Source organism: Oreochromis aureus, linkage group 23, assembly GCF_013358895.1.
Source record: "Oreochromis aureus strain Israel breed Guangdong linkage group 23, ZZ_aureus, whole genome shotgun sequence".
NCBI classification, from domain to species: domain Eukaryota; kingdom Metazoa; phylum Chordata; class Actinopteri; order Cichliformes; family Cichlidae; genus Oreochromis; species Oreochromis aureus.
The window spans coordinates 33075470-33103163 of NC_052963.1; the positions used below are offsets into that span (position 1 = coordinate 33075470).

The following is a 27694-nucleotide window of genomic DNA, read 5'->3' on the forward strand; positions in this document are numbered from 1 at the left end:
TTTACAGATGCAAATTTTTTTATTCTGTGTTAAAATTGTGAAATAAAACATCCCCCCAATTAATGTGTCTTAGCGAGGTGAACTACCTAACAGATGATTGATTTTTTTAAACTATTTACCCGGTGATCATTTCTAACTGTCCACTGTCGTACAATAAAGCTCATCGTGGGACAACTAACGTGAGCTCAACTAACTGGGGGTTAGGAGATTGAGGAGCTCTACCAATCAGAAGATTGGTGGATCGATTTCCTAAATACTCCAATCACCATGTCGAAGTATCCTTGGACAAGATGTTGAAGCCTGCATTGTCCCTGATGAATCTGAATTTGCCACTTCTTTTAAAAGATGCACAGCTACATGACATCACTCACTGGTTTCTGAAGTCATGCTCTGAAGCTTTTGGATGAACAAATGTGAAGCCAGACACAATCTTCCTTTCTATTATAGTATAACCAAAATTTAGACAATAGACTTTTTGTTTTTATCCAACTTAACCAAAAATAAGTAACCAAAACCGTAGACCCAGCAGAGAGGTATTTCAAGAGATCAGAGCAAAGAGCTATTTTTTCATAGACTTCTATAGGACTGCAAGGCATTTTGCAACCACAGATCTGGCCCCCTGGTGGCCATTAAAGAGAATCCAGGTTTAAGACCTTTCAACATTGGTTTCCCTTTTTCAGATGTGGAAATTGCATCCATCTTTTATACTGTCTGTTGTCAGCAGTACCTACACACATCAGGGATAACCAACAGGCTCAGCTGTTACCCAACATTACAAACAAAATTATGGAACTAACCATTGCAAGGTGAAAATGATCAAATGGTGAACTGTGATGGATAGCTGTAAAACGAAGGAGCAGCTAAATGTTTGAATGGATGAATAGCAAAGCTAATAAGTTCACTGTATTATTGCAGCGTCTTTACCTTACAATATAAAGTGCATTGAGGTGACGGTTGTTGTGATTTGGCGTTGTATAAATAAAACTGAATTGAAATTAATTCAATATAGGTTTAAAGTTAGTTCAAATACACATTCGATTATTTGAGGTTACTTTTGTTCTTGAGTTGATTAACTTCAAATGAAAAAAGTTGGGACTGATGCTTTTAAAACGTTTTAAATCGGCCTGAATTTATTTCTGTTTTCATTTGTAATCTCTAACTGATAAACTTAGATGTTTGTTTACTTGTGGGAGGCTGTCCACAGCTACATACAATGGCGGAATTATCCTTTAAAATGAAAGCATCTCTGTTTTTATTAAACTCTTTCATCAGCAAGAAAAAAGCACGTTTTATTGACTGAACCCTCCCAGCAGCAAGAAGAATGATAAATTTATGATGCTGTGCTCTTGCACAAGGGATGTTTTTGCGTCGGGGTAACAAGACGAATAACAGACAAAGTGGAGAAGCCGAACAAAAGCGGGGGGCTGTCCCAATTAGCAATTGGCAGTAGATTAACAGAGTAGTGATGTCAAAGCTTCTCCACAGTCTGCAGATAGTGGTTTCATTCAAGTCTACAGAATACCATTTGCATATCGATGATATAGAGGAGAAGAAGGGCCAATGTGTCTGAAACACAGCTGTGAAGTTCATGTATGAAAGAAATATTATCTCCCCTTGGTCAGTGGGTCCCCTCTCCACATCTGTCCGATGGCTATGCGACTGATTATTTTGGGCATTCCAATTCAAGATGCCCCCAGGAGGCAAGACAGCAACAAGGGCCTCTGTTTCCTCCAAGCACCCCCCTCTCAAGGCTTGTTTTTCTCTGGCTCTCCTATAGTGAGGGCTTGGGGCCCCCTCTAAAACTGAGCAGGCCATCTACAAAAGATCATCTCTGAGACTTCAGTCATAAACTTTTAACAACACAATTAACAACACAGTCCATCTTCTATCTGTCAGCGGGAGGCTGGGAGTTCATGGTAAAGGCACTTAATGCACAACTAGCCTTGGTTACCATGGAGCCATACCCCCAAAACTCATTGCGACTGAGGCATGCCATTCTTCTTTCCGCTGCTAAAATGAGCCGCTCATTCTGACTCAGCCTATTGTGAAGCGCACAAGTGGCTCTCTGAAAAGAAGGGGATGGAAAAAGAAAGGGTGGGGTCAGGGTTCAAACGAAAGGCTCCCATTGGGACTCCCTTTCTGTTATCAAATTTGTTGAGACACAAAAAGAGCTACAGTCTCATTCCCGAGAACATCTTGAGAGAGAGATAGGGAGGTTATAGGACAGCATTCCTCATGTCAGAGCGCCAGTTTTTCCACACAGAGGCAGACGAACTCCCTGTCTTCACGTCCAGCTCCCTGCTCCTGCACTGATCATCTCCTCTTTGTCTTCCAGCTGAAAACTTTTCGTTTTAGGAGTGGCCATCCAGTAAGTCCTCTTTATTATTTGTTCCTTTATAACTTAAACTAAATACCTGCCTCTGCGGTTGATTTACCAAATAAACCTTTCTGTAAATTTCTCACTTTGCTCATGCAAACCCAGACAGCTCAATCTTTTACTGATTGCACTGTTTCAACAAATTTCTATACTTGCTTACTATGAAGTGGACTCATTTAATCCTGTTTCACATTAGACAATAGAAGATTTCACACATTACAGCTGCTGCAGCTTTTCCATAAGCGCTGTGTGTAAAGGACCAATACCAGGATGCTCAGTCTCCTCTTCACTGCACAGATCTGCTTATCCAGATCGCCGTGATGAAGGCGTATTTCAGCTTTGTCTCTCTCCAGGATTATCCGCATTTATGGAAGCTTTTCCATTCAGCTGCTCCGCTTCTGGTTTGTTATCCCTGCTGGGACTGCAGTCCTCTTTCTTCAGGGGGACTGAAAGCTCTGACTCTGAGCCCTGGCTGAGAAATTCCCTGGCATGTGGGTCCCACAACACCCACTGAAAAGAACCATGCTGCTTCTTAAAGGGCCAAAAGGCAGGGAGTGAAATTTAGCCCAGTCAGGTTTTTTTGTGTGTGAGTCATTGTGCCTACTCTGCATTGTTTAATCACATAAGCTATTTTTGAAACATATCTTTGAGCTAAAAATAACTGTATCAGCGCAAAAACATAAAGAGAACACAGAAACAAACAGGAAATGTTATTGATAGTCTTTGGATATGGATCTTTTCAATATACAAGTCTAGAGAGTTCTTAATTTGAATAGAAATAGGAGACAAACATATATTTTTAAATGTATATCTTATTCTTCGCTATCCTGTGCATAATACGCAGAAATCATTTTATTAGATACACCATGATGGTACCAGGTAGGTCTACCCTTTGCCTCCAGAAGTGCCTTTGTTTTTCATGGCATAGATTCAACAAGGTGCTGGAAACACTCCTCAAAGATTTTAGTTCATATTGACTCGACAACATCAATCAGTTGCTGTAGATTTGTCAGTTGCATCTAAGATGTGAATCTCCCACTTCATCACATCCCAAAGTTGTACTGTTGGACTGAGATCACTGTCATGTTCAAGAAACCAGTTTGAGATGATGTGAGCTTTGTGACATTGTGTTATCCCATCAGAAGATGGCACACTGTGGTCATAAAGTCATGGCATGGTCAGCAACAATACTCAGGCAGGCTGTGGTGGTTAAATGATGCTCAGCTGGGACTAAGGGGCCCAAAGTGTGTCAAGGAAATATTATCCACAACGTTACAGCACCAGCAGCAGCCTGAACCATTGATACGGAGAAGACCAAGCAAAGTTTTCCAATTTTCTAATGTCTGATTTTAGTGAGTCTGTATGAACTGTAATTCTCTTCGACCTCTGACATCAACATGCTGCTCACTGGATATTTTCCGTGTTTCGGACCGTCCTCTCCCCTTTGTGAGGGAAAATCCCAGTAGATCACCAGTTGAGATACTCAGTCAATCCCATCAGGCTCCAACAACCAATCAAAGTCACTTAAATGACCTTTCTTCCTCCATTCTGATGCCGAGTTTGGACTTCAACAGGCCGTCTTCACCACATCTACATGTCTAAATGCGCTGAGGTCCTTCCATGTGATTTGCTGATTAGATGATTGCATTAATGAGCAGTTGAACAGGTGCACCAAACAGAGTCTGTTTCACTTTCCAAATCTTTCTTTCATGTATTCAGCTTCTAATGTGAACTCTCTCACAAACAGGCTGAATTTAAGGAGTTTATTGCATTTGGGAAGCTTCCATCAGCTACAGAAACATCTTTTGTGTGGGTTGACAGTTCAGCCCCAGCTAAACACGTTAGAAATACTGGTGTTGGATCCAACAGAAATACCAAAGTGAAGGAAGCCTTGCCTTAAATTAATTAAAGTCAGACTTTGCTGTTCACGCCCCGGTGATGTTTCTGTGTAGAGACTGAGCTAAAGCAACAGGGAAGAGAGAGCAGAAAATACAAAGAGTGAACAGTTGGAGCTTGGCGGGGTTGGATGGAGCAGTGGGTGGGTTTTCTAAGGAAGAAGTGATTGTAAGATCTAAACAACATGCAATCTAGTGGGACTGTTGCAAGATATATTAATTGTTAGGAGACTGAATTGACAAGCACAAGATCACGCAAGCACTAAAATAAGTTATTTTGCTTTCCTGTGTTGCTAGGGTTGCAGAGAAATGTTTTCTTTTAATGCCAAATTGCCAAGAACTATAGCTTTTGAAGGACGTCTAATACTAGTGGTCATCATGAAGCAATTATAAGCTTGGAGTAAAGTGAATGTTTTCTAGAAACCTGTCTGTTTTGTGTGTGTGGTTTCCTGTCACTAACAATAAACTTTAAAAAAACATCAAAAGTACTCAAATTCTGGTTGGAAATCTGACCACCCCTGCAGCCTGCAGCGCAAAATTAGACCCGTCGTAACTGTCCTGAATATATGTGGTTACTTTGTTAAGATAACAAAACACCCCATATCTGCTCATACCACAGAACTGGTTTAAAGGTAATGATAATTATAATATTTTTTGTCTCCACAGCCACCAAAATGGAGTCTGCTACAATGCATCTGCCATCCAATCAGTCATCAGAGAGCTGTGTAGTGTTGGAGACCACGATCGAGAACCAGCTGTTTGGATGGTTCTACCTCGTGGTTTTTGTTCTGGCGCTGAGCGGTAACAGTTTGGCTCTCTGGATTTTCTCTCACCAGCGTGGCGTTTCCTCTCCGGCTAACGTCTTCCTGATTCATCTGGCTGTGGCAGACTTATCGTACGTCATCATCCTCCCGCTCAGGGCCACCTACCACTTTACAGGAGGCCACTGGCCCTTAGGCGAGGTGCCCTGCCGGGTGGTGGGTTTTTTGTTTTATGTCAACATGTATGCCAGCCTGTACTTCCTGGCCTGTGTAGCAGGGGATCGATACTTGGCTGTGGTTCACGCTGTGAGGTCACTGAAGATTCGTCGTGCTCGCTATGCTCAGATCATCAGCTTCTCTCTTTGGGTCCTAGTTACTGTCTCCATGGCACCGCTGCTTGTCACCCATCAGACTGCACAGGTGGACAACATGACGGTGTGTTTGCAGCTATACAGGGAGAAGGCCTCACGCAACGCTCTGATCTCGCTGGCTGTTGCCTTCATGCCGCCTTTCCTTGCCACTCTTTCCTGTTACCTCCTCATCATTCACAGCCTGCATCGCGGCTCCAGGTTGGAGCCGGCGCTCAAGCTAAGGGCCCTGCGCACCATTGGCCTGGTTATGCTCATCTACGTGGTCTGTTTTCTGCCTTATCATATGAGTAGGGCCACCTTCATCCTGGGCTACAGCCACCCAGACGTCTCATGCCAGACACGCAGAGGCCTGAGCCTGGCCAACCGCCTCACCTCCTCCCTCACCTGCCTGAATGGTGCTATGGACCCGCTGGTCTACCTGTTTGGGGCGGAGAAATTCCGCGGCACGCTGCGGCGATTGTTTTGTAAAGATAATGGCGGGATGTCAGGGGCCACCAGCGGAGAGTTAAAGGGAACACATGAGAGCTCTGTGAGTGCCAAATCTGAGTTCTGAGGAAAAGCAGCTAGACTCAGACACCTGTGCAAACTTTTACATCACGAGCAGCTTCATGTTGATGATACTTTGATTGATGCTGTTTCCAAAGGCTGTTTGAGAACCAATTCTAGTGTCATCCCCACACCATTCCCACCAAATCCTTAGAGAATTAAACTGACATCACTTTGACACTCGAAGAATCCTGAATTCAGCAGCAAAGATGGTGGTAGAAGTTTAACTTCCAGGAGAGGAACAAAGATCTTTAAAACCTAAATTTGGGGCAAAGTCAGCAAACTTATTTAAAGCATTTTTAAACCAGTTATAACTTCTGATTCTGCACACATTGTTTATCTTCGTAACCACTGGAATTAAAGTTAATCAAGATAATGCTTGTAAATAACTCCCACACACAAGACTCGAGGAAATCTCATTCTTCTTTAGCAATTTAATGATATGGAGAATGTTTAAAAGCAAAAATACTGCAATTAGTAGTAAATATGACATTTGATGAGTTTTCAAAATGTACTGTTGGCTTCTTTCAGCCCAGCAGATCCCCTGTTTTTTACTGTAGTAGATCTGGTTTCATAAGACAGACAATTTGTACTGGTTAGTGACCCATTTGATGTTCTGTTTAAGCTTCTTGTCGTTTCCATTAAAAGTTTTTTGGGTCCATGTTAGAAACCAACTCTCAAACCAGTCAGAACTGTGCCCAATACTTTCTACTGTGGGACTCTTTGTACAAAAAATATCCAATTTCCTGTGTGGTATTGGCCAGGCTAAGCTATTTGAATTTGTTTGGCTATGATTTTTGAGAACTCATGGTTTTAATAATAATCTTTAGAAAAGGTTTGTCTCAACATAACAACTCGCTTGTTCCGGAGATGAAGCAAAAAACTAATGATGCAAAGTTTTTAAGTGCTTCTGCTGTCATATATAATACTTAATGAGGGTTAAACTTAAGTACTAATTGTTCCGCCTACTGCTTGTTGGAAATCCAAAACAGCAATTCAGTATATACATAGTCAACTTTCAGTGTATATTTTCGATTGGTTTTTGTGATGAATATGCATCAGTCACAGTCGATAATATTGTTGTTGTTTTTTCATCTAAGGTGACATAGGTTGTCCTTGCTTTGTGGATAATCAAATGTGCGTGCGCATATTTTAACACTATAAGTGAAATGTGATGCGATCCATGTGAGAATTTTAAAAACTCGTGTGATCATGTGTCGTCTCCTAAAGTACCAACATCCAGTTAAATTTTCATTTGTTTGAATTTTTAGTTTCAGGCCAAATATTTGGAAAATGTTTATGCTAATTAGCAATGTTAGCATGCTAATGCACCAAACCGGGAAGTTAAACAGGGTAAGCATTACAGGTAAGGTAAGCATTATACCTTTCAAATATTAGCACTGTATGTTAGCATGCTGGTGGACATACCCACTATAACACTCACTGGCTTCTAGACTCCACATTTTGAAGACTCACCATTAGCACCGTGGCTGCTGTTGTGTGAGGTGGAGTTCAAGCGCTAAGTTGGTTTGCTGCATCCATAAATTGTATGGGTGAAATCCACAGAAAGTAAGCACAGAAAGGTGCTTACTGGTGTTAATTAAGTAACAGACTTTAAAAAAAGCAAGAATAACAAGAAAGAACACAGTCGAGAAGTTCAGATGAGTGACTCCGATCACTAATATTATGCTACAGTCATGCTAGTGAAAAAAGTCGTTGGAGATATGACAACTTACAGAGCGACTCTAACAGAGTGAAATAAAATTGCAATGCTGTTGCCTTTGAATTGGTTGCAGTCAGTTGCCATTTTCAAGGCAATTTTAGTGCATCTCGATGACATCAGTTTGCTAACAGTTTGCAAGTGAATGGGGTCAAATCAACAATGGAATGTAATCTGTTTGTCGTAAAATGGCACGTATGTTTGACTGCACAAACAGAAATTCACATTACTTACTTAATTCAGAATTCAGAAAACCCACCACAAACAGTGAGGTACTTTCTACAGGATGGTGATTTAACTGTAACACGCTGCCGGTGCTCGGCAACCGCAATTTATACAAGACTAGAACCAGAATAGAAGCAGTTCAGTTGAGTCTTGTATTGTAAAAAAAAAAAAAGAAAAAAAAAAAAGATGTGTCACAGAGAAATTGTCTCAGTAAAACAAACTGCCAAAGTTGTTGATGCAGGTACTTGCAATCAGTCGCTGCAGGGTCAATTATGAGCTGCTGATTATTCCACCTACTTTTACTCTAGTATGACTGACCTAAGAAAATCACCTCTGATTCCAATAATCAGAAGTAGAAGTTATAAGAAAGTCCCCCCTGACTTATTATTAAGAAGGAATCTGTGTACAGAAACCAAAACCCTTTTTTTGTAGCATGCTGTAAGTATGTTTACTTAAAGTTACTGGAAAGTAACATTTTAAGGTGGATCTTTATGGGGGATGACACTTTTAGAGCCTCATGTGGTCACTAGAGGAACTGCAATTTTTGAAACTTTGCTTCATATTCCAGCTGTGTGTTAGCATGCCATGTTTAATATTTAGCTCAAGGCAACGCTGTTCCTCACAGAGATACTATGAAGGCTGTAGCCCTTTGGATTAAGTCCAGATTTACTCTACGATGGAGTGACCATTTTATTGAGAGTGGACTGTGTAAATGTGCCCATTATTATACTGCTGTTGGATATTTCTCTGCTATCACATTTTCATAGATGCAAAAATTGCTGTATTGTGTTTCTCCAGCTCAGCTAGGGATGACTTGGACACAGTCACAGCTTTTTATAAATTCCTGACATGAGTCACTGTATATGTTAAATGTGCTTGTGCTCGACAAATCTCCATTGTGAAAATAATTTTTGGTTTTCAGTTTCTTAACTCTCCTATAATGCTATGCATTTCTATTGCACTGTTACTTGACAAACTAATAACTATTGTTCTATCTACAGTTTGATAAAATGTAATATGTTAAAAATATGCTCTGACTTTAACGTGCGAATGATTGTGTAATTCACTGCCGCATAAATGCACCATTTGTGTGACATGTCCAATCCCTCTTTTTTTTGTTTTGCTTGTCACATAAAAACTGCATAAACTCAACATGTCTGCTGCTGCCTCCCGAAAGCAAAAGTATGATTTCACGTCCTTCGCGTCTGTGGCGTTGACGTGTTCTCCGTGAAAGTGGTAAACCTATTTCAAGTGCGGGGACAGAAGGCAGCAGTGACTTGTCACCATGTAGTTCTCTTTTCATATCATGTGACATGTTGTGGTTTGTCAGCAGCTCATTTTCCTCCCCTTATTTCTGCAAGACTTCCTGTCCATCACATGAACATGGCAACTACTTTAACTTGTATTTCCTGAATGTATATATTGTAGAAAACCCCCGAGCTCCCCTGGTTCATCTGTGGTTTAAAGAATAGCAGTATGCAAGCTGATTATAATGCACCTTGGTTTATTTTTATCAAAGAACAAAATGATCATGTTTGAAAAACAAATCAAGGTCCTTATCTTCTTTTTCCTTTTTTCACTGTTTGGGTTTTAAAGTGAATATATCCAGTAAATTCCCTTCCTGTAACTACTAAAAATCATCATGGTCGTGTTTTTTTCTTACTTCCTCTTTTCACTTCTTTTAGCTCAAGTTTTTAACTTCATTATTTTCTGAAAGTTCACATGAACAAGTAAACCAAAGAGGTTAGGTATGCTGGTTAATCATTCGTGTAAGGTGATAAAGATTTCTACTGTGCAAACAAAAGTGTGTATTTCCATTTTACAGCTGTGCGGCTAAGTTAAAGAAGAGGCCGAGTGAAGGCACTAGGGCCCTCCTCTCTTTAACTTGACAAATGAGGAAGTTCAGGGCTGAGCTAGTAGCAGCTTCCTTTTACAATTTGCGGAGGCAGTGGATGAACAAGTGAAAGAAAGAACTAAAAAGTATGCACCATGAGAAGATGAAAATAGCCAGAAAGAAAAACTGAGTCTACTTTGTTTTGCTGGGATCATTTTTTTGAGATCACATGCAGAGCTCTTGAGATCGAGCTCTTGGGTGAAAAACAGGATGCCAAGTTATCAACCTTGGTACCATGGCAATATAACTCGATCCAAAGCTGAGGATCTGCTTTCCAAAGCAGCAAGAGATGGAAGCTTCCTCATCCGGGACAGTGAATCCATACAGGGAGCCTATGCCCTCTGTGTTTTGTAAGTTATTGTTTCTTTTTATTATGGCTCGCGGTTGATTCTAATATGCCTGCATATACTTCATGTTTCTACCTCATTAAACCTTCGTGACATGCAGTACCAGCTGTGAATCCTATCGAATCGACACGATCTGGTTGTCAAACTGTATATTTTGTTCAGGAAACACAATTCCAAACATTGTCGTTTATGCACTGTAGCTATAACACGGTTATTAGTTAAAGTTCCTAAAACTGTCTAACCATATCACATTACATTTTTTTCTTTTTTTGCACATACACACTGCAACACAAGACTAGTTCCCTTTTATTTGCATACGGTGCAGCCACAAAGCACCACCCTTTCCCCTCTGCACATCATCTTCCATTGGGTAACCTTCATGTAAAAATGATTCCAACTGCTCACTCAACACATTGAATCCGCTTGTTTCTTCACCTTACATTCATTCCATGTTCCAACCACAGACATTTGCATTTATTTGATCCACAGATATCAGAACTGTGTGTACACATACAGAATCCTGCCAAATGAAGACAAGAAGCTCTCTGTCCAGGTGGGTTCACAGTCTCCATCGTTCTGGTCCGAACCCAGATGAGTTATTATAGTTACTGTGAAGATGAAATGACATTTTCAAAAGTATTAGTCACACATTGCTAGTGCAATGCTCAGCTGTAACCTAATTAAAGAAGTAAGCCCACACATGTGTTTACTGTCCACCACTTTGACCCAGACTGAAGTATCCTAACAACATCAGGCGAGATGAATGCGTAAATGACTTTCAAGATCACTAGAATGTGAAGCCGCATGTATTTTTGGTGTATGTGTGTGAGCGCACGCGCGTGTGTGACATTTCCACTTATCAGATGCATTAGCATAAAATTTAATAAACACAATAATGCATCATTATAGCTGAATTTCAATCTGATGATCGAATACCACCAAAAGTATTAATAGCTTCAGCTTGGAGGTATGAGCATTAAGTAAAAGAATAAAGATGACATGCTAAACATCAGCAGGTAGTCTCTGTTGAATGTTAGCATGCAGGCATACAGATTTCAGCACAAAACTGTCCCTTAGCTCAGTAACTCAGAGCTGCTTACATGGCTGCAGTTTAAAAAATATTCTCTTATTATACACTAAATATCATTGCCTCACAAAGCTACACTGATAGCAATTTAAAAGCCTTAAAATGTAAAATTCACAGACTTAGCCTTACAGACTTGGAGCACAACAACATCACCCTAAAAAAGCCACAAATACCTCTGTTATTTACTACGATTTTTAAATCTATAGAAAAGAGACTTTATGGTTCAGCAAATGACAAATGCCTGCTTCTCATTTGTATTTAATCTGCCATTGGCGACCTACCTTACAATGAGCCAGTACAGAAACTGAAGCAGGAACTAAGAGTTTTGCAGTAAATTAGTTGACAATGATAAAAGCAAGACTCAATCTGATCAGAAGCAGATCAGCAGATGCTTCATTATCTTGGTATTTGTTCAGTGTCAGCTTTGCAGTATCAGTCTGAAGAGATTAGGAAACTAACAGGCCCCACGTAGAGGATATAAATGCCTCGGGCTTGACAGAAAGATTGAACAGAGTATCATCTGTATGTTTTTTTAAATACTGTAATTATAAAAAATAGGTGAAAATGCTACACAGCTTCTAAATGACTGATTTATGAACTGATATAACAGCTATGTATATGTAACAGCTATGCAAACCTGTAGCCTTAGATAGAAATTCTGTACCAGCAAAATGTGCTGTGTCCTGAAATAAGTTTACTGGTATGAAGTAGCAACGTGTCAGGTTTCTAGGAAACAATAAGTCAGCACTGTCACCTTCTAACTGACATGTGTCTGGTAAAATGGGACCATTTCATGCTTTTAAAAACCTGTTAGATGAGGTGATAATGTACACCTGTGCAGTTTAAAGAAAGTGCTTTAAAATAATGTAACCGCCCAATGACTGCAAGTTTCACAATTGAGTTTTACGAGCCGCACAAGAGACTAAATGCAATGTAGCTATATAGAGAAACCAAACCTATTTAAGGGACTATAGTTTTTAAAACCTATTTGTGTTAATGGTTTAAGTGTACGATTTAATTCTTATGACATAGCAGGGATATGTTTACTGCCTTAAAATAGCTGATGATTTATGGGTAATAATATGTTCTTTTAACTAAATTGCAAAATTACAAAAGCATTTCTTAGAATGCAACTAGAAAATACCACAGACGCAGACAGTAGACACATCTGACATCATATGGGAAGTAACACTTACAGGTTATGTCACCTGTTTTGGTAACAACAACAAAAATCAGCCTTTTGTTTACAAAGAGTGATTAAAAAAATATTTTTGCTGTTATCTGCTCTACAGGCATCTGAAGGAGTGCCTATTAGGTTCTTCACAATGCTTCCTGAGCTGGTGGAGGCGTATTATAGCCCCAACATGGGTTTAGTCACCCACCTGCAGTACTCTGTCCAGAGGGAGGAGGAAGTAGAAGAGGAGCCAGGTCAAAACCTTCACTTTGTCTGTATAGTGGTTTTGATATGGAAGAGAAAGTATTGTCTGTCCTAAACATACTTTATGTCTATTCTGCAGAACAAAACAGTCATCCTCCACAGCTCCCACCCAGAAACATCCCACTTGATGTAAAGGACAGTGACTCCAAGACTTCTGAGCAAGCCTCCAAATCCTTATCAGACATATACCTGGCGAAACTGCAGCATATGGACTTGTCCATGTATGGTCACAATTACAGACAGTTGCAATGTCTCTTGTACCTACAGCACTATAAAAGTAGAATTTAGGCATTCGGCACCGAACTTTCCAAAACAATTACTAATATGAATTTTCCTGAAGCTAACTGAGGCAACAATGTTTTAATTTAAATTTCTCTTATGTCTCCAGCTTACCAGAAGAGCATCAAATGGCCATCCAAGAATACTTCAGGACTTCAGTCTGCTTAGATGCTGAACAAGTACAAAACGGTAACCCTAACCTGCCTGGCCTCAAGAAGCTCATAATGGCAGTCTGCAAGAACCTAAACAGGTATAGTGTCCATTTAATGGAATGTGTAATATTATATACACTTGAATGGATTGGGTTTATTGAACCACGCGCTGATCTTTTTTGCGAGGCAGTGAAATTTCCCGCATCATGCCAACTCTAGAGGTGTTTCACAGAACGCTGGACCAACAGCTCTCTCCAGGGATTGGACCAAAACAAGTTGGTGGCACCCATGATCCTTTGCAGTATTTTCAGCACTTAAAAAGCTGCTCTCTTAATGTATTTCCTCCTTATTTCAGAATTTCTGTGATTCGGGTCCTGTGTCCTATAGACTAGAGCAACTAACAAAGCTGCTCTACTCAATAGAAGATAAGGTAAAGTACTGTAATATGTTTTAACAACAGCTTTTTTTATGATAATGGAAAACATCACTAGATATTACAAAGGACGACTCTGCTTCCTTTTTTCAGGTTAAAGGTTCTGTTTTTGAGTATGTTGGATATGATGTGGGCCCACGGAAATCTCTCATACCGGTCGTTACGTTTGAGGTGCGTTCTTTAGTACTTATATCTACATAAAATTTTGTCATACGTGTTTATGGTTTATTTGATCGATTTCTTCTTTCACCGGTAGGTCAAACAAGAATCTCTCGGTATTTCCACAAAGATGTTCCTGAAAGTGGACATTGAAAGTGGGAAGCTCTACTTTAAGAAGTCAAAAGATGGGCCCGAAGACAAATACTTTGTGCACAATAAAAGTAAGGACCTGAGGAGTTCATTTCTATCTCAAACTATTGTTTTGGCATAAAATGCGCACATCAACATATGATTAACTTAGTGATTAATCCCAAAATCACTTTGGTGATTTCTCTTTTAATTTTGTTGGAAGGATTTTAATAAAATTTGGTGATCCTTCGTCTCTATTGACGTATCAATAGAAAAACAAAGGTGTTAAACTCAGCGTTCTGTGTTGGCGGAGTATTTTACAGTATTTTGCTATATTTTCTAGACTCGACTAAATGGTGCCCCCTTGGCTACAGTTGGCTACACCAGAGCTTTTGTATTTAACCCTGGGCTCTGGCCACCTGCTGTTTTGCCAAGAAAAGCAATGTTTTTCACTTGGTCTTTATGTTGGAGTAATTAGCTACCAGAATGAAACATTTGTTATTAGCATCAAACATTCTGACATATTTCAAGAAGACGCTAATCATTAGAAGATTGCTCTTACACATGTGAGACCACAGAGAAGGTACATTAGCCTGGTTCATTGTAGGAAGCAGTTACTGTAAAGTTGTTTTCTAAATTACTAATTAGATATAAGAACATCTTTGGGTTTTTAAAGTTCAGAAAAACGTATTCAGGTGTTACATTTGACTCGGGTCAGTATCTTAAGAAATTAGGAACTTTTAGTACTGCTTCAAAAGCTATTTTTCCACATTAATAGACAGATAAAGTGGGACTTGTAGTCATAAGAGTTTTAATCAGTCAGTAAGACTTAAAAAATCAATATATAGAAAACGTCATACATGGACCACTGGTGCGTGCTACTACAAACAGTATGAAAGATGAATGTAGCCACCTTAATGTTACGTATTCGTTTTGGACTCTTTGTTTTTAAGCCTCAAGTTGAGCTTTTTGGGCAGAAGTGGCCATTTTTGGAGAAGAGGATGACTCTGTTGCAAGTTTGTTTAGTATGCTGTATTCATATACATAAACTGAAGTGATGTAGCAAACATTTTTATTAGTGCTAAGAGATCGCGTTAAGTGACTACAGTTAGTAAAGGTGAAGCCTGACAGAGAGTGAACGCACAATCAAAGAAGCAGATAGAAGAGTTTGAAAAATAAACTCATCTATCTGAGTTGTTGTGAAGGGGGGACAGACTGTCCAGGGTGACCTCACCTCACACCCTATGCTAGCTGGGATAAGCTTCAAGTCCTCCCACAACCCTGGTAAGGATAAGTGGAAGAGAACAGATGGGAGGTGTTTTTTGTTTACTGGAAGCTGAAAACATGTTTATTTCTGCTATGACATTAGATGTTTTAACATCGGTGTCTATGAGGAGTCTCTTGATTTTTGAAACAGCTTCATTAAAGAGCTGCAGAGTTTGTGCTTAATTCTTCAGCCTGTAAGTTGCACCTTCTCTGCAGCAAGTGCAAAATAGCATGTGTGAAAACAAATGTCAAGAACTACTTTCAACCATCAAAAGCACTTAACTTAATAAGAATACTGCTATTATCTATCAGTCCTGCAGTTGGTGAAATCCCAGAAAATGCACGCCAAGCTGGTCATTGTGGTGGAGACGGAGAAAGAGAAAGTTTTGCGGAAAGAGTTTGTGTTTGATGACACAAAGGTAAGCGTCTTTTTAAACGTGTTGCTCCCTATTCTGACCTCAGTCATGTGCACTTAATTAAATGTGATGTACTTTGTTGTCTTGTGAATCCAGAAAAGAGAGGGCTTCTGTCAGCTGCTTCAGCAAATGAAAAACAAACACTCAGAAAAGCCTGAACCAGACATGATCACAGTGTTTGTTGGCACCTGGAACATGGGTAACAGTGATGTCATACAGAATTCAGTGCTTCGGTTAACTTAACTGTATATAATATAAAAACGGATCTGCAAACCTACAGGAAATGCCGGCCCTCCCCCGAACATCAGCTCCTGGTTTCAGTGTAAGGGCCAAGGGAAGACACAAGATGACACAGCAGATCATATTCCACATGATTTTTATGTCATTGGGACTCAGGAGGATCCTTTGGGTGAGCGAGATTGGGCAGATACAGTGAAAGGTGTCCTGAGGAACATCACAAACATTAGCTTTAAACAAGTGAGTAACTGTGGCAAAGTTTTGAATTTATAGTTGAATGCAAACACAAAGCACTAATGAATCAAATGTTCTAAACATCTCCAAACATCCAGGTGGCAATTCACACACTGTGGAATATTCGGATCGTGGTCCTGGCCAAGCCTGAGCATGAAAACAGGATCTCTCATGTTTTTTCAGACAGCGTGAAGACAGGGATCGCCAACACTTTGGGTAAGCAGTTCCACTTCTCCTTGAGGCCTGTAATGATTGCTCATAAAAGTTCACTGAAAGATTACCCATCAATGTTTACTGGTTTGAATTGCAGGAAACAAGGGAGCAGTGGGAGTGTCCTTCATGTTCAATGGGACATCTTTTGGCTTTGTCAACAGTCATCTGACCTCTGGAAGTGAGAAGAAGCTCAGGTGAGGAGAAGGTTACACTTTTCAAAGTATCTTTAAAAAGTTTAAATTGATTAGTAACATCATATACACATATACATATACACAGGGTTTTTCTGGGCTCAAAATGAACCTTTGAGGGTAATTATGCAAATAACCATGATTGGTTTGCCTTTAGTTAAGGCGATACCCTGGACATTTTATCAACATAAAATGTATTTAGGCTTAAACAAATTAAACTCAACTCTTGGCGGCTTTCCTTTGATGGAAGTCCCAAATCTCTTTGAAATGTGCTAACATTTTTATAGCCTCTTCAGGGAAAACCCGATGCAGATATCAACAACGGTGTAATTTCAATGATGGATGGGGAGGTAAAATCCTAATTCTGTCAAGTGACATGTGCAAAATACCCCCGTTCACTTATTCACTACTTCCTAACAGAAACTTAGCAGTTCAGTAAATGGAAAGCAGGAAATGTAAATGTGCCTAACAATCAGCACACTTTGGTTTTAGCCTGCTGCTGACATTGACAAAATGTAGCCAGAAACACTTTTTTTTAATCATTTTTGCAAAAACAGTTAACATTATCTGTTAAATATTAGCTTAGCAGTTAAATTGTACTAGCTGCTAAATATTGTAGGACCTTTACCTTAACCTATAAAAAGAACCTTGAGGTTTGAGTACTTGTATGGTCAACTTCTCAAGCGTTCTGCATGACAAAATGAGCTGCAGCTTGGTAGGTATACTCACTCTAGTACATTTTCATGTTGTGCACTGTGTGCAGTATGTATTTATTTGGACAGATCACAGTGTTTCAAATCAAACTCAACAAATTGGATGATTATCAGAAATTAAATTTGCAACATTTCATCACAACGTTTGATTACTGCCCTAGCTACTGCAAATTTGGAAAAAAAAAAAAAATTTCTTGCCTCAGACCAACAATTTGGGGTCTGGATCCAGAACTGCTAAAATATTGCTAACTTGCTAACTTTCCAAAAATGAACTAGGGGAGGATGGGAGTAAAAATGAAAAGTCCATCCAGGTCATCTACTAATTGGTAGGCTGGTGGTTCAATCCCTGCCTGAACCAGTCTGTATACCAAATATCCTTGGGAAAGATACTAGCCCTGAGAATGTGTTTGAATGTGTGTGTGAATGTTGGAGAGTAAGTAGAAAAACCATGGGGAAAAAAGCCCTTGGAAATGGGTGAATGAGGCAAGTTGTACAAAGCGCTTTGAGTGCTCAGAGAGAGTCTGAGGTTTCCATTTACCATTTGTTGTGAAAGGATTTAAAATACACAACAAAATAAAGATGTCAGCAAACCAAAAGCGCTGAAAATAAATGGTTCAACTAAAAATACTCCTACCAATAGGAAACAGCAAATACTCACTAGCAGAGATGGGCAGCAACGCGTTACTTGTAACACGTTACTGTAATCCGATTACAGTAACGCGTTTACTTTTTTCAAGTAACGAGTAATGTAAGGGATTACCATTGCAAAAACGGTAATTAGATTACCGTTACTTTCCCGTAGGAACGCTGCGTTACTGCGTTACTAAAACCGTGAGTTTTCTGCGAGAATGTCTCATGACAGTGACGTAAGCGAGTGCGACGTTCCTGACAACAGCTGTCTGCAAATCAACAATGGATAATATATCGAGTGCGGAGAGAGTATGAGCGTGCAGCGTTTAAAGCGTGGAAGTACTGACCTTATTTTGAGTTTGATTCCATAAAAAGTGACAAAAACATTAGTGTCCATTGTGCATGGGAAGAAAACTAATTTTTACAGCGAAAAAACCCCCCTAACCTTCCAAGCAAGCACCGAGTGCGCTACGACTGTAATGGGAAATTCACAGAGAAACTCGCGGAGTCTTCAACTGACCGCTGCGGCACACCTGCACCAGGGTAAACCTCCGCCTACCCCAGTCCTGCTTTACAGGTGAAAATAGAGCAACTAGTCTTTGACTTTATTTATTTTCTGCTGTGTTTTACTTGCATCTATTTGAAAGAGTGAGTGTAAACACAAAAAAAATATTTTATTTTATGTGCTGGAATGTGCAGAAAATAGGTTTAAATGTTAAACAAATTTCTTCCAGTCAGAGAATGTTGCATATAATTTAATTTTTACTTGATGCATAAAGTTAAAAGATTAAAACTAATAAAACAAGTTTTAAGAAGAGACTTTTCCATTTGATTACATTTTGTATGATGGATTATGCAGAAAAAGTAGAATTGGGCTGAAAGCTCTATCGCTTTATCACCTATTCAGGTTGTAAATTGTGTTTTTAAAAAGTAACTAAGTAATTAATTACTTTTGAAAATAAGTAATCAGTAAAGTAACGGGATTACTTTTGGGGGGAAGTAATCAGTAATTAGTTACTGATTACTTTTTTCAAGTAACTTGACCAACACTGCTCACTAGTAGGTCTAAGTGCTCAGCTAAAGCAAAGCACCAATAAATAATCATCTGCAGGGCGACGAACTATTCAGTGAGAGTTGTGAAACATACATGTGCGAAACGTCTAAAGGTAACCACTAAATGAAACCCCATGCTCACCGCCTAATGGCTTATAAGTCACTAACCAAGTGCACGGTTTCAAAGTCAGTACTGTGCCCTTCATCAGACTGGGTTTTTTGCAGCCAAGATGGCGTTGGTGAAAACGCTCATCTCAAGGTTTCAAGATGGAACTTTTACAAACCTGCGAGTGACATCACAGTACCCATGTCCATCCTTCATATTATCTGTGTATTTGACTAGCTGTTACCCTGGGAGAACATCCTTTCTGACTAATTAAAAAATTAAAACAGATGTTTTATTCAATATTATCTGAAACTAGAGACTGAGCTTGTGAAGTCTTCAGGCGCGTGTTCACTGAGGTTACAGTGGAAGTCGTGGGCGGCTGTCTTAAACACAATCAGAAGTCTTTTTTTGCAACCACAGGAGTCGCCCCCTGCTGGTTTTTAGAAAACATCCACGTTTAAGACAATTCTATGTTAGCTTCACTTTTCAACCCAGCAAGCTACATCCATCTTTATACTTTATACTTTAAAAAAAAATTATTTATTTTCCATCTTTTTTACTGTCATCATCATTCCCTTATACTAGTCACACGGCCACGATGGCAACCATCTTTGTTATTTTTCATGCCGAATTTTTAAAAATTATTTATTTTCTTCATGTTTTTTTATTTATTTATTTAGCTATATTTAACCTGGACAACATAAATGATGAATATGTACCCTCCTCTTTCTGAAGCCTTGCTTTAAAAGTCAACGTTTTGCTAAATGGCAGTAGAAACAGAAAACTTTATTGCTTCCTCCGCTGATTCCTCACATTTTTGATGTTACTCCAATATTTTTTGCTGTATTTGCAGACGGAATCAAAACTACGCCAGTATCCTGAGATTTCTGAATCTAGGAGACAAGAAGCTTAATCCGTTTGACATCACACATCGCTTCACGCACCTCTTCTGGCTTGGAGATCTGAACTACCGCGTTGAAATGCCATCTTCTGTAAGTCATAAACCTTGTTTTATATCTACTTTACATACAGATTCATGGACTTTGTTGTGGTTTTGATCTCAGAAGCAGGGTTGTGTGTGTTTTTTTTTGTTTGTTTGTTTTTTTAAAACCCTGCTGGTTGTCAGGTGTCTGAGCTCTCAGCTGCTAACACTTCCAGTCACTACTTTCCCCTGTTCCCTTCACAGGAAGCTGAAAGCATTGTGTCAAAGATCAAACAGCAGCAGTACCAGGATCTGCTCGCCAAAGACCAGCTCAGCATGGAGAGGAAAGAGGGCAAGGTCTTCTTGCATTTTGGTGAGCTTTGATGAATACTGATCAGTACATGTAGGCATACGACAGAAAGAAGTGTCTTCACTGTTGTTGCCATGCTTGGGATTTTCTGCAAAACACAAACCTGCAAACCTTTTCCTTATAACTGCGTCTGCATACATACGGGTTTTATTCTATTTTGATTGTAGATGAAGAAGAAATCACATTCGCGCCCACGTATCGATTTGAAAGAGACACACGAGAGAGGTACGCCTACACAAAGGCCAAAGCGACAGGGGTAAGCTCATGTTTTAACACATCTCTGTTCCCCTACTGTGCATCACGGTCACTTCACTTAGACTTTTAATTTTATCGGCTTCATTGCTGTAATTTTTTTTGTTTAATCCTAAATTATTTTATTCACTTCATTATGTTCGAATGTTATTAGTTTCTTATTATACTGCATAAAATTTAATTTTATTTGTTTTAATGTGCTCTTAATTTTAACTACATACTCTTAGTGCGCTTACAGACTATTTTATTTTAATGAGGTTTCATCTTTTGAATTTAAATTTAATTTAAGTTACCTATTGTTGAATATTCTTGGTTTGGATTTTTGTTGGCTTATTATTCTTTCATCGACAGTTTAGGAAAAGTCAAAAATCACATTTACTGATAGCAAACGGTTGAACATGCAGTGTGATCTCTTGAACCGATCGACGTTAGCAGGGCTATCTGCTCATGTTTCTTCCACAAATGACTGCCCATCAAGCTTCTTATATGTTGGGCTATTTATGTAGAGTTATACTTGAATAGTTTTACAGTCTTCAATGTGAAAATTCAAGTATTTTATATTAATATATGTGATGATTTTAACTCTACAGACAAAATACAATTTGCCATCCTGGTGTGATCGCGTCCTACGAAAGTCATATCCTCTGGTTCATGTAGTCTGCCAAGCGTACGGTGAGTAATCTTCTGTTAAACCTTTTTTTCTGCGGCTATATTATACATACAGGAATGTATATGTATATATATATATATATATATGTATGTGTATGTATGTATGTATTATTTACATAAAATAAATAATGACCCATTTTATCGTATTACTCTTTCAACTGCTGTTGTTTAAACTGCAGTCTTCATTGAGCTGTAGCAAAACCATGAACATTTCCTAAAGTTAGACCTTTTATAATATATAGAGAATAATCGGTCACTAATTTTATCTATAAATCAATAATGAATAAAAATGTAAAGTACTAGACTAAAGTTTGGACACACCCGCTCATTCGAGAGTTTGCTACTATCAAATGTATGAGATGAACTGTAAACAGAATCTGCGTATCTGAAATCTGACGGCAAAATAGGCCAGTTTGCTTTGACTGCGGTTTATATGCTCTTCACTTCTTCAGCCAGCTTCATGAGCTCATCACCAGGACCACACACACACACACTGACCTTTTGTTAGCTGTTTTTGTTTCACTCTGAGCTCAAACCAGCACAGAACATTTGATGCAGCACTCCTCCTTACAGAATGCGGACTCTGTCTCCAACTAAAAAACAAATGATGGTCCCACCATCAAACTACACCCTTTCCTCCATATTTTGTGGTAGAACAATGCAGATTAACATCTATTCACTTCCTCTGCATCTCTCAGAACCTCTAATTTTTGACTGATCAGAGTCAGATTTCCACTGCTCTAATGTTCATTCTCTGTGGCCCTTGCGCTCTTCTTCTTTTGTTTCCATTTTTTGTTTCGCACATAGAAGATAAGAAAAAAAAAACCTTGAACGCAAAAGTGTCCAAAGATTGAAGTGAAACTGCAGCTGAGACGTGCTTTCAGGCTAAATATGTGTAAAATATGCACAGAAGTGTTTATAAGTGTTTGTTTGAACTTGCAGGGTGCACTAATAACATCATGACAAGTGACCACTCCCCGGTGTTCGCCTCATTTGAAGTTGGAGTTGCCTCGCAGTACGTTTCCAAACAAGGTATGACCCTCCACCCAACCTACGCCACAGATGAGTCCGCTCCATAGCCGCAGTCTGATGCCGCTTTTATTTTTCAGATCCCAGCAGTGCGCCTCCCGGTGGGATTCAGATCATGAACTGTGTGGCCATCTTGTCGACAAAATCGAAGACCAAGTTCTTCATCGAATTCCATTCCAGTTGCTTGGAGAGTAGGTTTCCTCTTTCTGATTGACCACATCTCACTAGATTCTGCTTTAAAGGAACAGTTTGCCTCAAAATCACATAAAAATCATGCTTCCTCTGGACTGTAAGTGCTGTCTATGAGTCACGGTTGGTTTTTGATGTGAGCTGCTCAGAATGCAATGGGCACCGATGGCACTCAAAGGAAAAAAAACTGAAAAAGCAAACACTAAACACTCAAATCTGTAAAAATACAAAGAATCCTGCCGCCAGGTGACAAATACCACTTTCCTGAAACCACAACTTTATTACTTTATTACTCAAAAAGCTTCGTTGTGAGAAGATTCTCGTGGGAGTTGTTTTCTTTGGTGAGCTACACCCACTCAAAGTGTCACTGTGCAGAAATCGGTGTGCACCTACCCGTGACGAGAAGCCGCTGCTCACAGTGTGACAGGATGTAAACATTAATACTGCCATGTCAGCTAGCTGCACACTTCTTCTGATTGATGTATGTCGACGCTAGACAGAAAATAGTTCCTACATTAAACTGCTTACTCTATTTAAAGTAGACCAATTCCTCTCGTTTCCAGTTCCATGCTCTTATTCTGGGACTCTACTAGAGGAGCTTTGCATGATTCACAATGCAAAATGATCTTTCATTTAAACTGCTTGAAATGAACTATTTTAACCTTGAAGTCCACCCTCGCTGTGCCTGAGATTACGAGTTATCTACTTTTACTGACATCATGCACAGCTAAGATCTTTACAGTAGACTTCTTCAAAAAAAAAGGAAAAGGTTACACCAAAAACTATCAATATGAATAAACAGCACTGCAGGCCAGAGCATGCATGTTTGATTATTGGGTGAAGTGTCTCATCAAACGGGCTACAATTACTAAAAGCAAACATTTCCAACAGAAACTGTAAAGACTACAGACGGAGAGAACAGCGAGCACTCCGATGGGTCTATAAAAGTTCGGTTTGGCACCCAAGTTGAGGTAAACCACAGACACAGCTCACAGCACACACTACTTAGTTATGGCATCAGTCAGTCGTTATTCATAGTCTTTGTTTCTGTCTTTTAAAGCTGACCCCTATCATCTCTGACCCTGAATACCTTCTGGACCAGCACATCCTGATGTGCGTGAAGTCGACGGACTCCGACGAGTCGTACGGTAATGAGCTCGCATTACAGCTTGTAAACTGGATACGGTGGGTTCAGCAGCGCTTACAGTTTGCTGGTGTGTTATCCCCAAAGGAGAGGGCTGTGTCGCGCTGCGAGCCGCTGAGATCAGCTACACCGAGTTTCAGATCACACTGACTCACCACGGGGAGAAGACGGGAACACTGACAGGTGGCATCCAGCTACGGACGTCTGAGGGCAAGCCCACTGAGAAGCTATACGGTGAGGCTGAGCTTCACTCAGGACGTATTTGGTCAATTTTTTTTCTTCTTTGGCTCTTGAAGCTTTATTCTTATTTTGGTTTTTTTTTCAGATTTCATCAAAATTGAAAGGGATGACCCCATCGCCTCAAAAGGCAAATCTGGAGACCTCAATAAGTAAGATTTGTTTTTTTTTGTGTGAACTTGTTATGCATTCCTTTATGTTCTGTTATGGCTCGTTACGTTTAAAATCAACCACATCCGAAAAACATTCTCACCCTCAAAATCAGTTGTTTTATTTCAGGAAAATAACTTCACTTTATTTAATGAAGTCACGCAGAAATGCACCTTTTGCTGTGAAGATTATTCCAGCATTTTTAACCCATCACAACTTCATAAGAACAGGAGATATGCGATGGCTGAAAAACATATTTAACCTCTGCAAACAAATGAGTTTTACACACACTGGCAAAAAGTCAAAGTTTTGTTCAGCACAGATTTTTTCTGTACCTGACTTGGAGCATCACCAGTTTGATGTCTTTCTTTGACATAGAGGAACTCCGGAGAAAGCTTCAAAAAGTGTAATATGGTTAATTTCTCTAATCACCCTGTGGGATAGGTGGCTGCACAAACATACGAAAACCTCTTCAAGCTGTGATTCTTTCTAGGTCAAAATAATTTTCTAATATGGTCATATTTTAACATTTTTGTGTATCTTATGATCGCCCTCTGTGATTAAAGTCATTCAAAGAGTTTGAAAAACTTCTTCAGAACCTGAAAATGTTTGATCAGTGTGCATCTGTAAAGACTATTATATGGAACACTGTGCACACTGGAGTTTAAATTTAATTTACAGCCATAAACTACACTTGTAAGTGTTAAAATATGACTATGGGAGAAAGTTTTGTGACACAGATGAGCCTGTTGCATGGAAGTTGATCCATTTTTAATACTTTTGAATCTTTGCGATGTACGGGACATCATATGTTGCTGTTTTCTCACAAGCATCTGATGGGTGGCTGTAGGATGACTTTGGAAATCAAGAAGAGGAAATGAGTGAAGACAGGGCTAGGGATTAAATGGTGGAAGTTGAAGAAGAAAGAATGATGCATAGAGTTCAGGCTGCAGTTGAGACAGGCTCTGGGTGGTAGGGAAGGGTTACAAATGACTGGAAAAGTAGAGTAATGAAGAAGTAGTGAGGGAAACTTCCAGGAAGGTGTTGGACGTATCCTTTGGATAGAAGAAAGCGGACTAGGAGACATGGTGGTGGAATGAGGAAGTACAGGAAAGTATTCAAATGAAGAGGTTAGCAAAGAAAAAAATGTTGTGAAGTCAGGGAGATGAAGAAAGTCGACAGGAGTATAAGAAGGGAGGATAAGAAAAGAGAGAGGTGGCAAAGGCTTATAGTGAGTGTGTATGAGTCTGGACATGAAGGAAGGGCAAAAGGACTTGTATAAATTGGCTAGGCAGAGATGGATAGATATACTAACAGATGAAAAGAGTGTGTTGAGAAGATGGAAGGAGCTGATTGTTGTAAAACATGAGAGAGAGGAGGGCAGATGGATCAAAGCTGGTAAATCAAGAAGTGCAGAGCATTAGTGAGAGCAGCTATGAAGCACAAAGAAATCCATCTGGTCCCGATGACATAGCTGTGGAGGTATGAAGATGGAGGGCAGGGGACTTTCTCACCAGATTGTTTCACATCATCCTGCAAAGTGAGAGAATGACCGAGGAAGGGAGAAAAGGTTAGCCAGCACCAATTTTCAAGAACAAGGGTGACGTGCAGAGCTCTGACTACAGGGGGATAAAGATGATGTGGCATACCATGAAGATAAGAAAGCTGTTGAAGCTAGTTAAGAAAAGAGGCGATGATCAGTGAGCAACAGCAGCTTTATGCTGAGACAGAGCTCTACAGATGGGATGTTTGTTTTAAGATGTTGATGGAGAAGTATGGAGAAGGTCAGGGCGAGCTGCACTGTGCCTTTGCGGATCAGAGAATATGATAGGCTGATGATAGGGTGCCAAGACAGGAACTGTGGCACTGATGGGTTCATGGTGGGGGTGGGATTACATCAGAGATCAGCTCTGAGCCCCTTCTTCTTTGCAGTGCTTATGGAGAGGTTGACAGATGAGGTCAGGCGGTCGTTGTATACGCGATGTTTGCAGATGAGACTGCGATCTTTAGTGAGAGCTGGGAGCAGGTGGAAGAGATGCTGGAGAGATGGAGTATGCTCTGGAAAGAAGATGAATCAAAGTTAAGAGAAGCAAGACAATCCATTGTCACGCTGGTGGCATAAATCGCAGCTATGAGACTGCAATTCAAGTTTTTCTGTTGCCTGATTAATTTTGATTGCTGGTTTGGACCATCAAAACTACTCAGGGCGTGATTTTTCTTTCTTTTTTTTCTTCTTTGTTCTGGTTGACAGGTTTTCTAGCAACCAACCACATGATATTTCTAACCCCAATTACATGGGAGTGTCATTCAGAGGCGGGAATGTGATAGATAAAGGCTGGAGTTACAGCATGCCACCTCGAAATGTTACCTCTGGGGGACAAGCAGGAAAAGAGCCAAAGAAGGGTTACGATGTGAGCACACGCAGCCCCACGGGAAAGCCTGCTTCTGTGTAAGTGTGAGCCTCTTTCTGGTTTGAAGAGACTTCAGTTTCATTTCTAAAAATACCTCCAAACCTTTATCTGATCTGATTCTATAGAAAGGGAAACCGATGTCAACTCATTAACCGATGATTTCTATGACAGGGGTGAGAACGGAAAGACATCAGAGATGTTTGACAACCCGTTGTATGGTTCAGTGACCAAATCACATGGTCGGTCTAAAGACCAAGACCAACAACAGAAGGACCATCTCATACCCCCAGATGTGCTATATGGATCCTCCAAAACAGCAGACGGAGATACCGATCGCCCTCCAGTGCCCACCCCACGCAACCGCTCCTTCACCTGCTCTGAGAATAAACCTCAGCCTCCAACACCAGTCAGCCTGCATCCCCCATCACAAAAGAAACCAGTGGTGCCCTCACGCTCAGAAGGCGGGATGGGCCAAAGCCGGCCTCCTTTGCCTGCTAAGTCCCGACCGGGTGTGCCGGAGCCCCAGACCCCCAAACCAAGAGACTACAGAGACACCTCAGAGCTCACCAGCAAACAGAGACCACCAGGAAGACCTGGTGAGTCTTGCAAAGACAGCAAGGAACATCCTCAGGTTTCCAGACAGCTATAATACACTAAATGACATCTCTTTGTCTTTTTTTGTGCATCCAGACGTTTCCAAGATCGGTCGCCCTGTGAAGTGAGACTGAGAGGTACACCTTCCTGGCTGCATTCCTGGAAATATTTTTTAAAACCCCTTGCTACTGGTGTCACTCATTTTAGAGGACAATCACATATCTGTGCTGTCATTATAGAGCAGTCAGTTGGCTTAGCTTTGCACCTGTCCAAAGGTCTAAAAAATTCATCTGCCTGTCATCCTCAAAAACTCACTTTTTAAGTTAGACTGAGCCGGGCTAGCAGTTCCTCTTTTTTTCCAGTCTTTATGCTAAGCTAAGCTAACTGGCTTGTAGTTAGCTTAGTTATCTACTTATCTAAGTGCTAGTGAGACATTAAATGGGTGTACCAGTGTCTAACTCAGCCTTCAAATGTATGTAAACTCATTTTTTAGTTTCTCGGACTTCTGCAAAGCTCACATTGGAACGTAAGTTTGAACCTGGAACCTGCTTCTAAAATAACTGTTACATTTCATTTGGAGTTTTTACACTATACAGTAGCTGATGAATGTTTACCGCACAGTATTATCTTGCACAGACATGTTTGCCTTTAATATGTACAAATGATGCTCCAATTAATTCCAATATTAAAGCTTGAATTACATGTTTTGTGTGTGTGTGTGCATGTCTTTTTTATGTCAAGTCACAAATGACTGCTTTTAAAACTTGGAGTGTAGGCCGCTGCAATCTGCTGCGAAGACCAGACCGGTCACACTGCAGTGATTTGCCTCCATCTGCTGGTCCGTAAAGGAACTGC

General features: G+C 40.0%; 2 protein-coding genes across 2 annotated transcripts; both read left to right on the forward strand.

The window, feature by feature from the left end:
* The first annotated feature begins 1855 nt into the window (after positions 1–1855).
* On the forward strand, positions 1856–9526 carry gpr17 (G protein-coupled receptor 17). Its single transcript, XM_031730474.2, has 2 exons — positions 1856–2368; positions 4939–9526. The coding sequence occupies exon 2, from the start codon at positions 4947–4949 to the stop codon at positions 5955–5957; it is 1011 nt and encodes a 336-aa protein (XP_031586334.1). The 5' UTR covers positions 1856–2368; positions 4939–4946; the 3' UTR covers positions 5958–9526.
* Positions 9527–9806: 280 nt separating this feature from the next.
* inpp5d (inositol polyphosphate-5-phosphatase D) lies at positions 9807–27544 on the forward strand. Its single transcript, XM_031730522.2, has 27 exons — positions 9807–10139; positions 10626–10689; positions 12516–12651; positions 12741–12882; positions 13050–13190; positions 13283–13367; positions 13448–13522; positions 13619–13696; positions 13782–13905; positions 15392–15498; positions 15592–15694; positions 15776–15972; positions 16065–16182; positions 16277–16373; positions 19726–19864; positions 20059–20167; positions 20332–20420; positions 21007–21088; positions 22028–22117; positions 22195–22305; positions 23195–23274; positions 23364–23451; positions 23535–23681; positions 23773–23836; positions 26086–26283; positions 26417–26841; positions 26936–27544. The coding sequence occupies exons 1-27, from the start codon at positions 10000–10002 to the stop codon at positions 26965–26967; spliced, it is 3261 nt and encodes a 1086-aa protein (XP_031586382.1). The 5' UTR covers positions 9807–9999; the 3' UTR covers positions 26968–27544.
* Positions 27545–27694: the final 150 nt, after the last annotated feature.

What these genes read in the sequence shown, in the direction of transcription:
- gpr17 (XM_031730474.2), top strand. Translation starts at nt 4,947, where the DNA reads ATGGAGTCTGCTACAATGCATCTGCCATCCAATCAGTCATCAGAGAGC.
- inpp5d (XM_031730522.2), top strand. Translation starts at nt 10,000, where the DNA reads ATGCCAAGTTATCAACCTTGGTACCATGGCAATATAACTCGATCCAAA. An exon ending in TACCGGTCGTTACGTTTGAG is followed by an intron (nt 13,697 to 13,781) that starts GTGCGTTCTTTA and finishes TTTCACCGGTAG; the next exon opens with GTCAAACAAGAATCTCTCGG. An exon ending in ATACTTTGTGCACAATAAAA is followed by an intron (nt 13,906 to 15,391) that starts GTAAGGACCTGA and finishes ATTATCTATCAG; the next exon opens with TCCTGCAGTTGGTGAAATCC.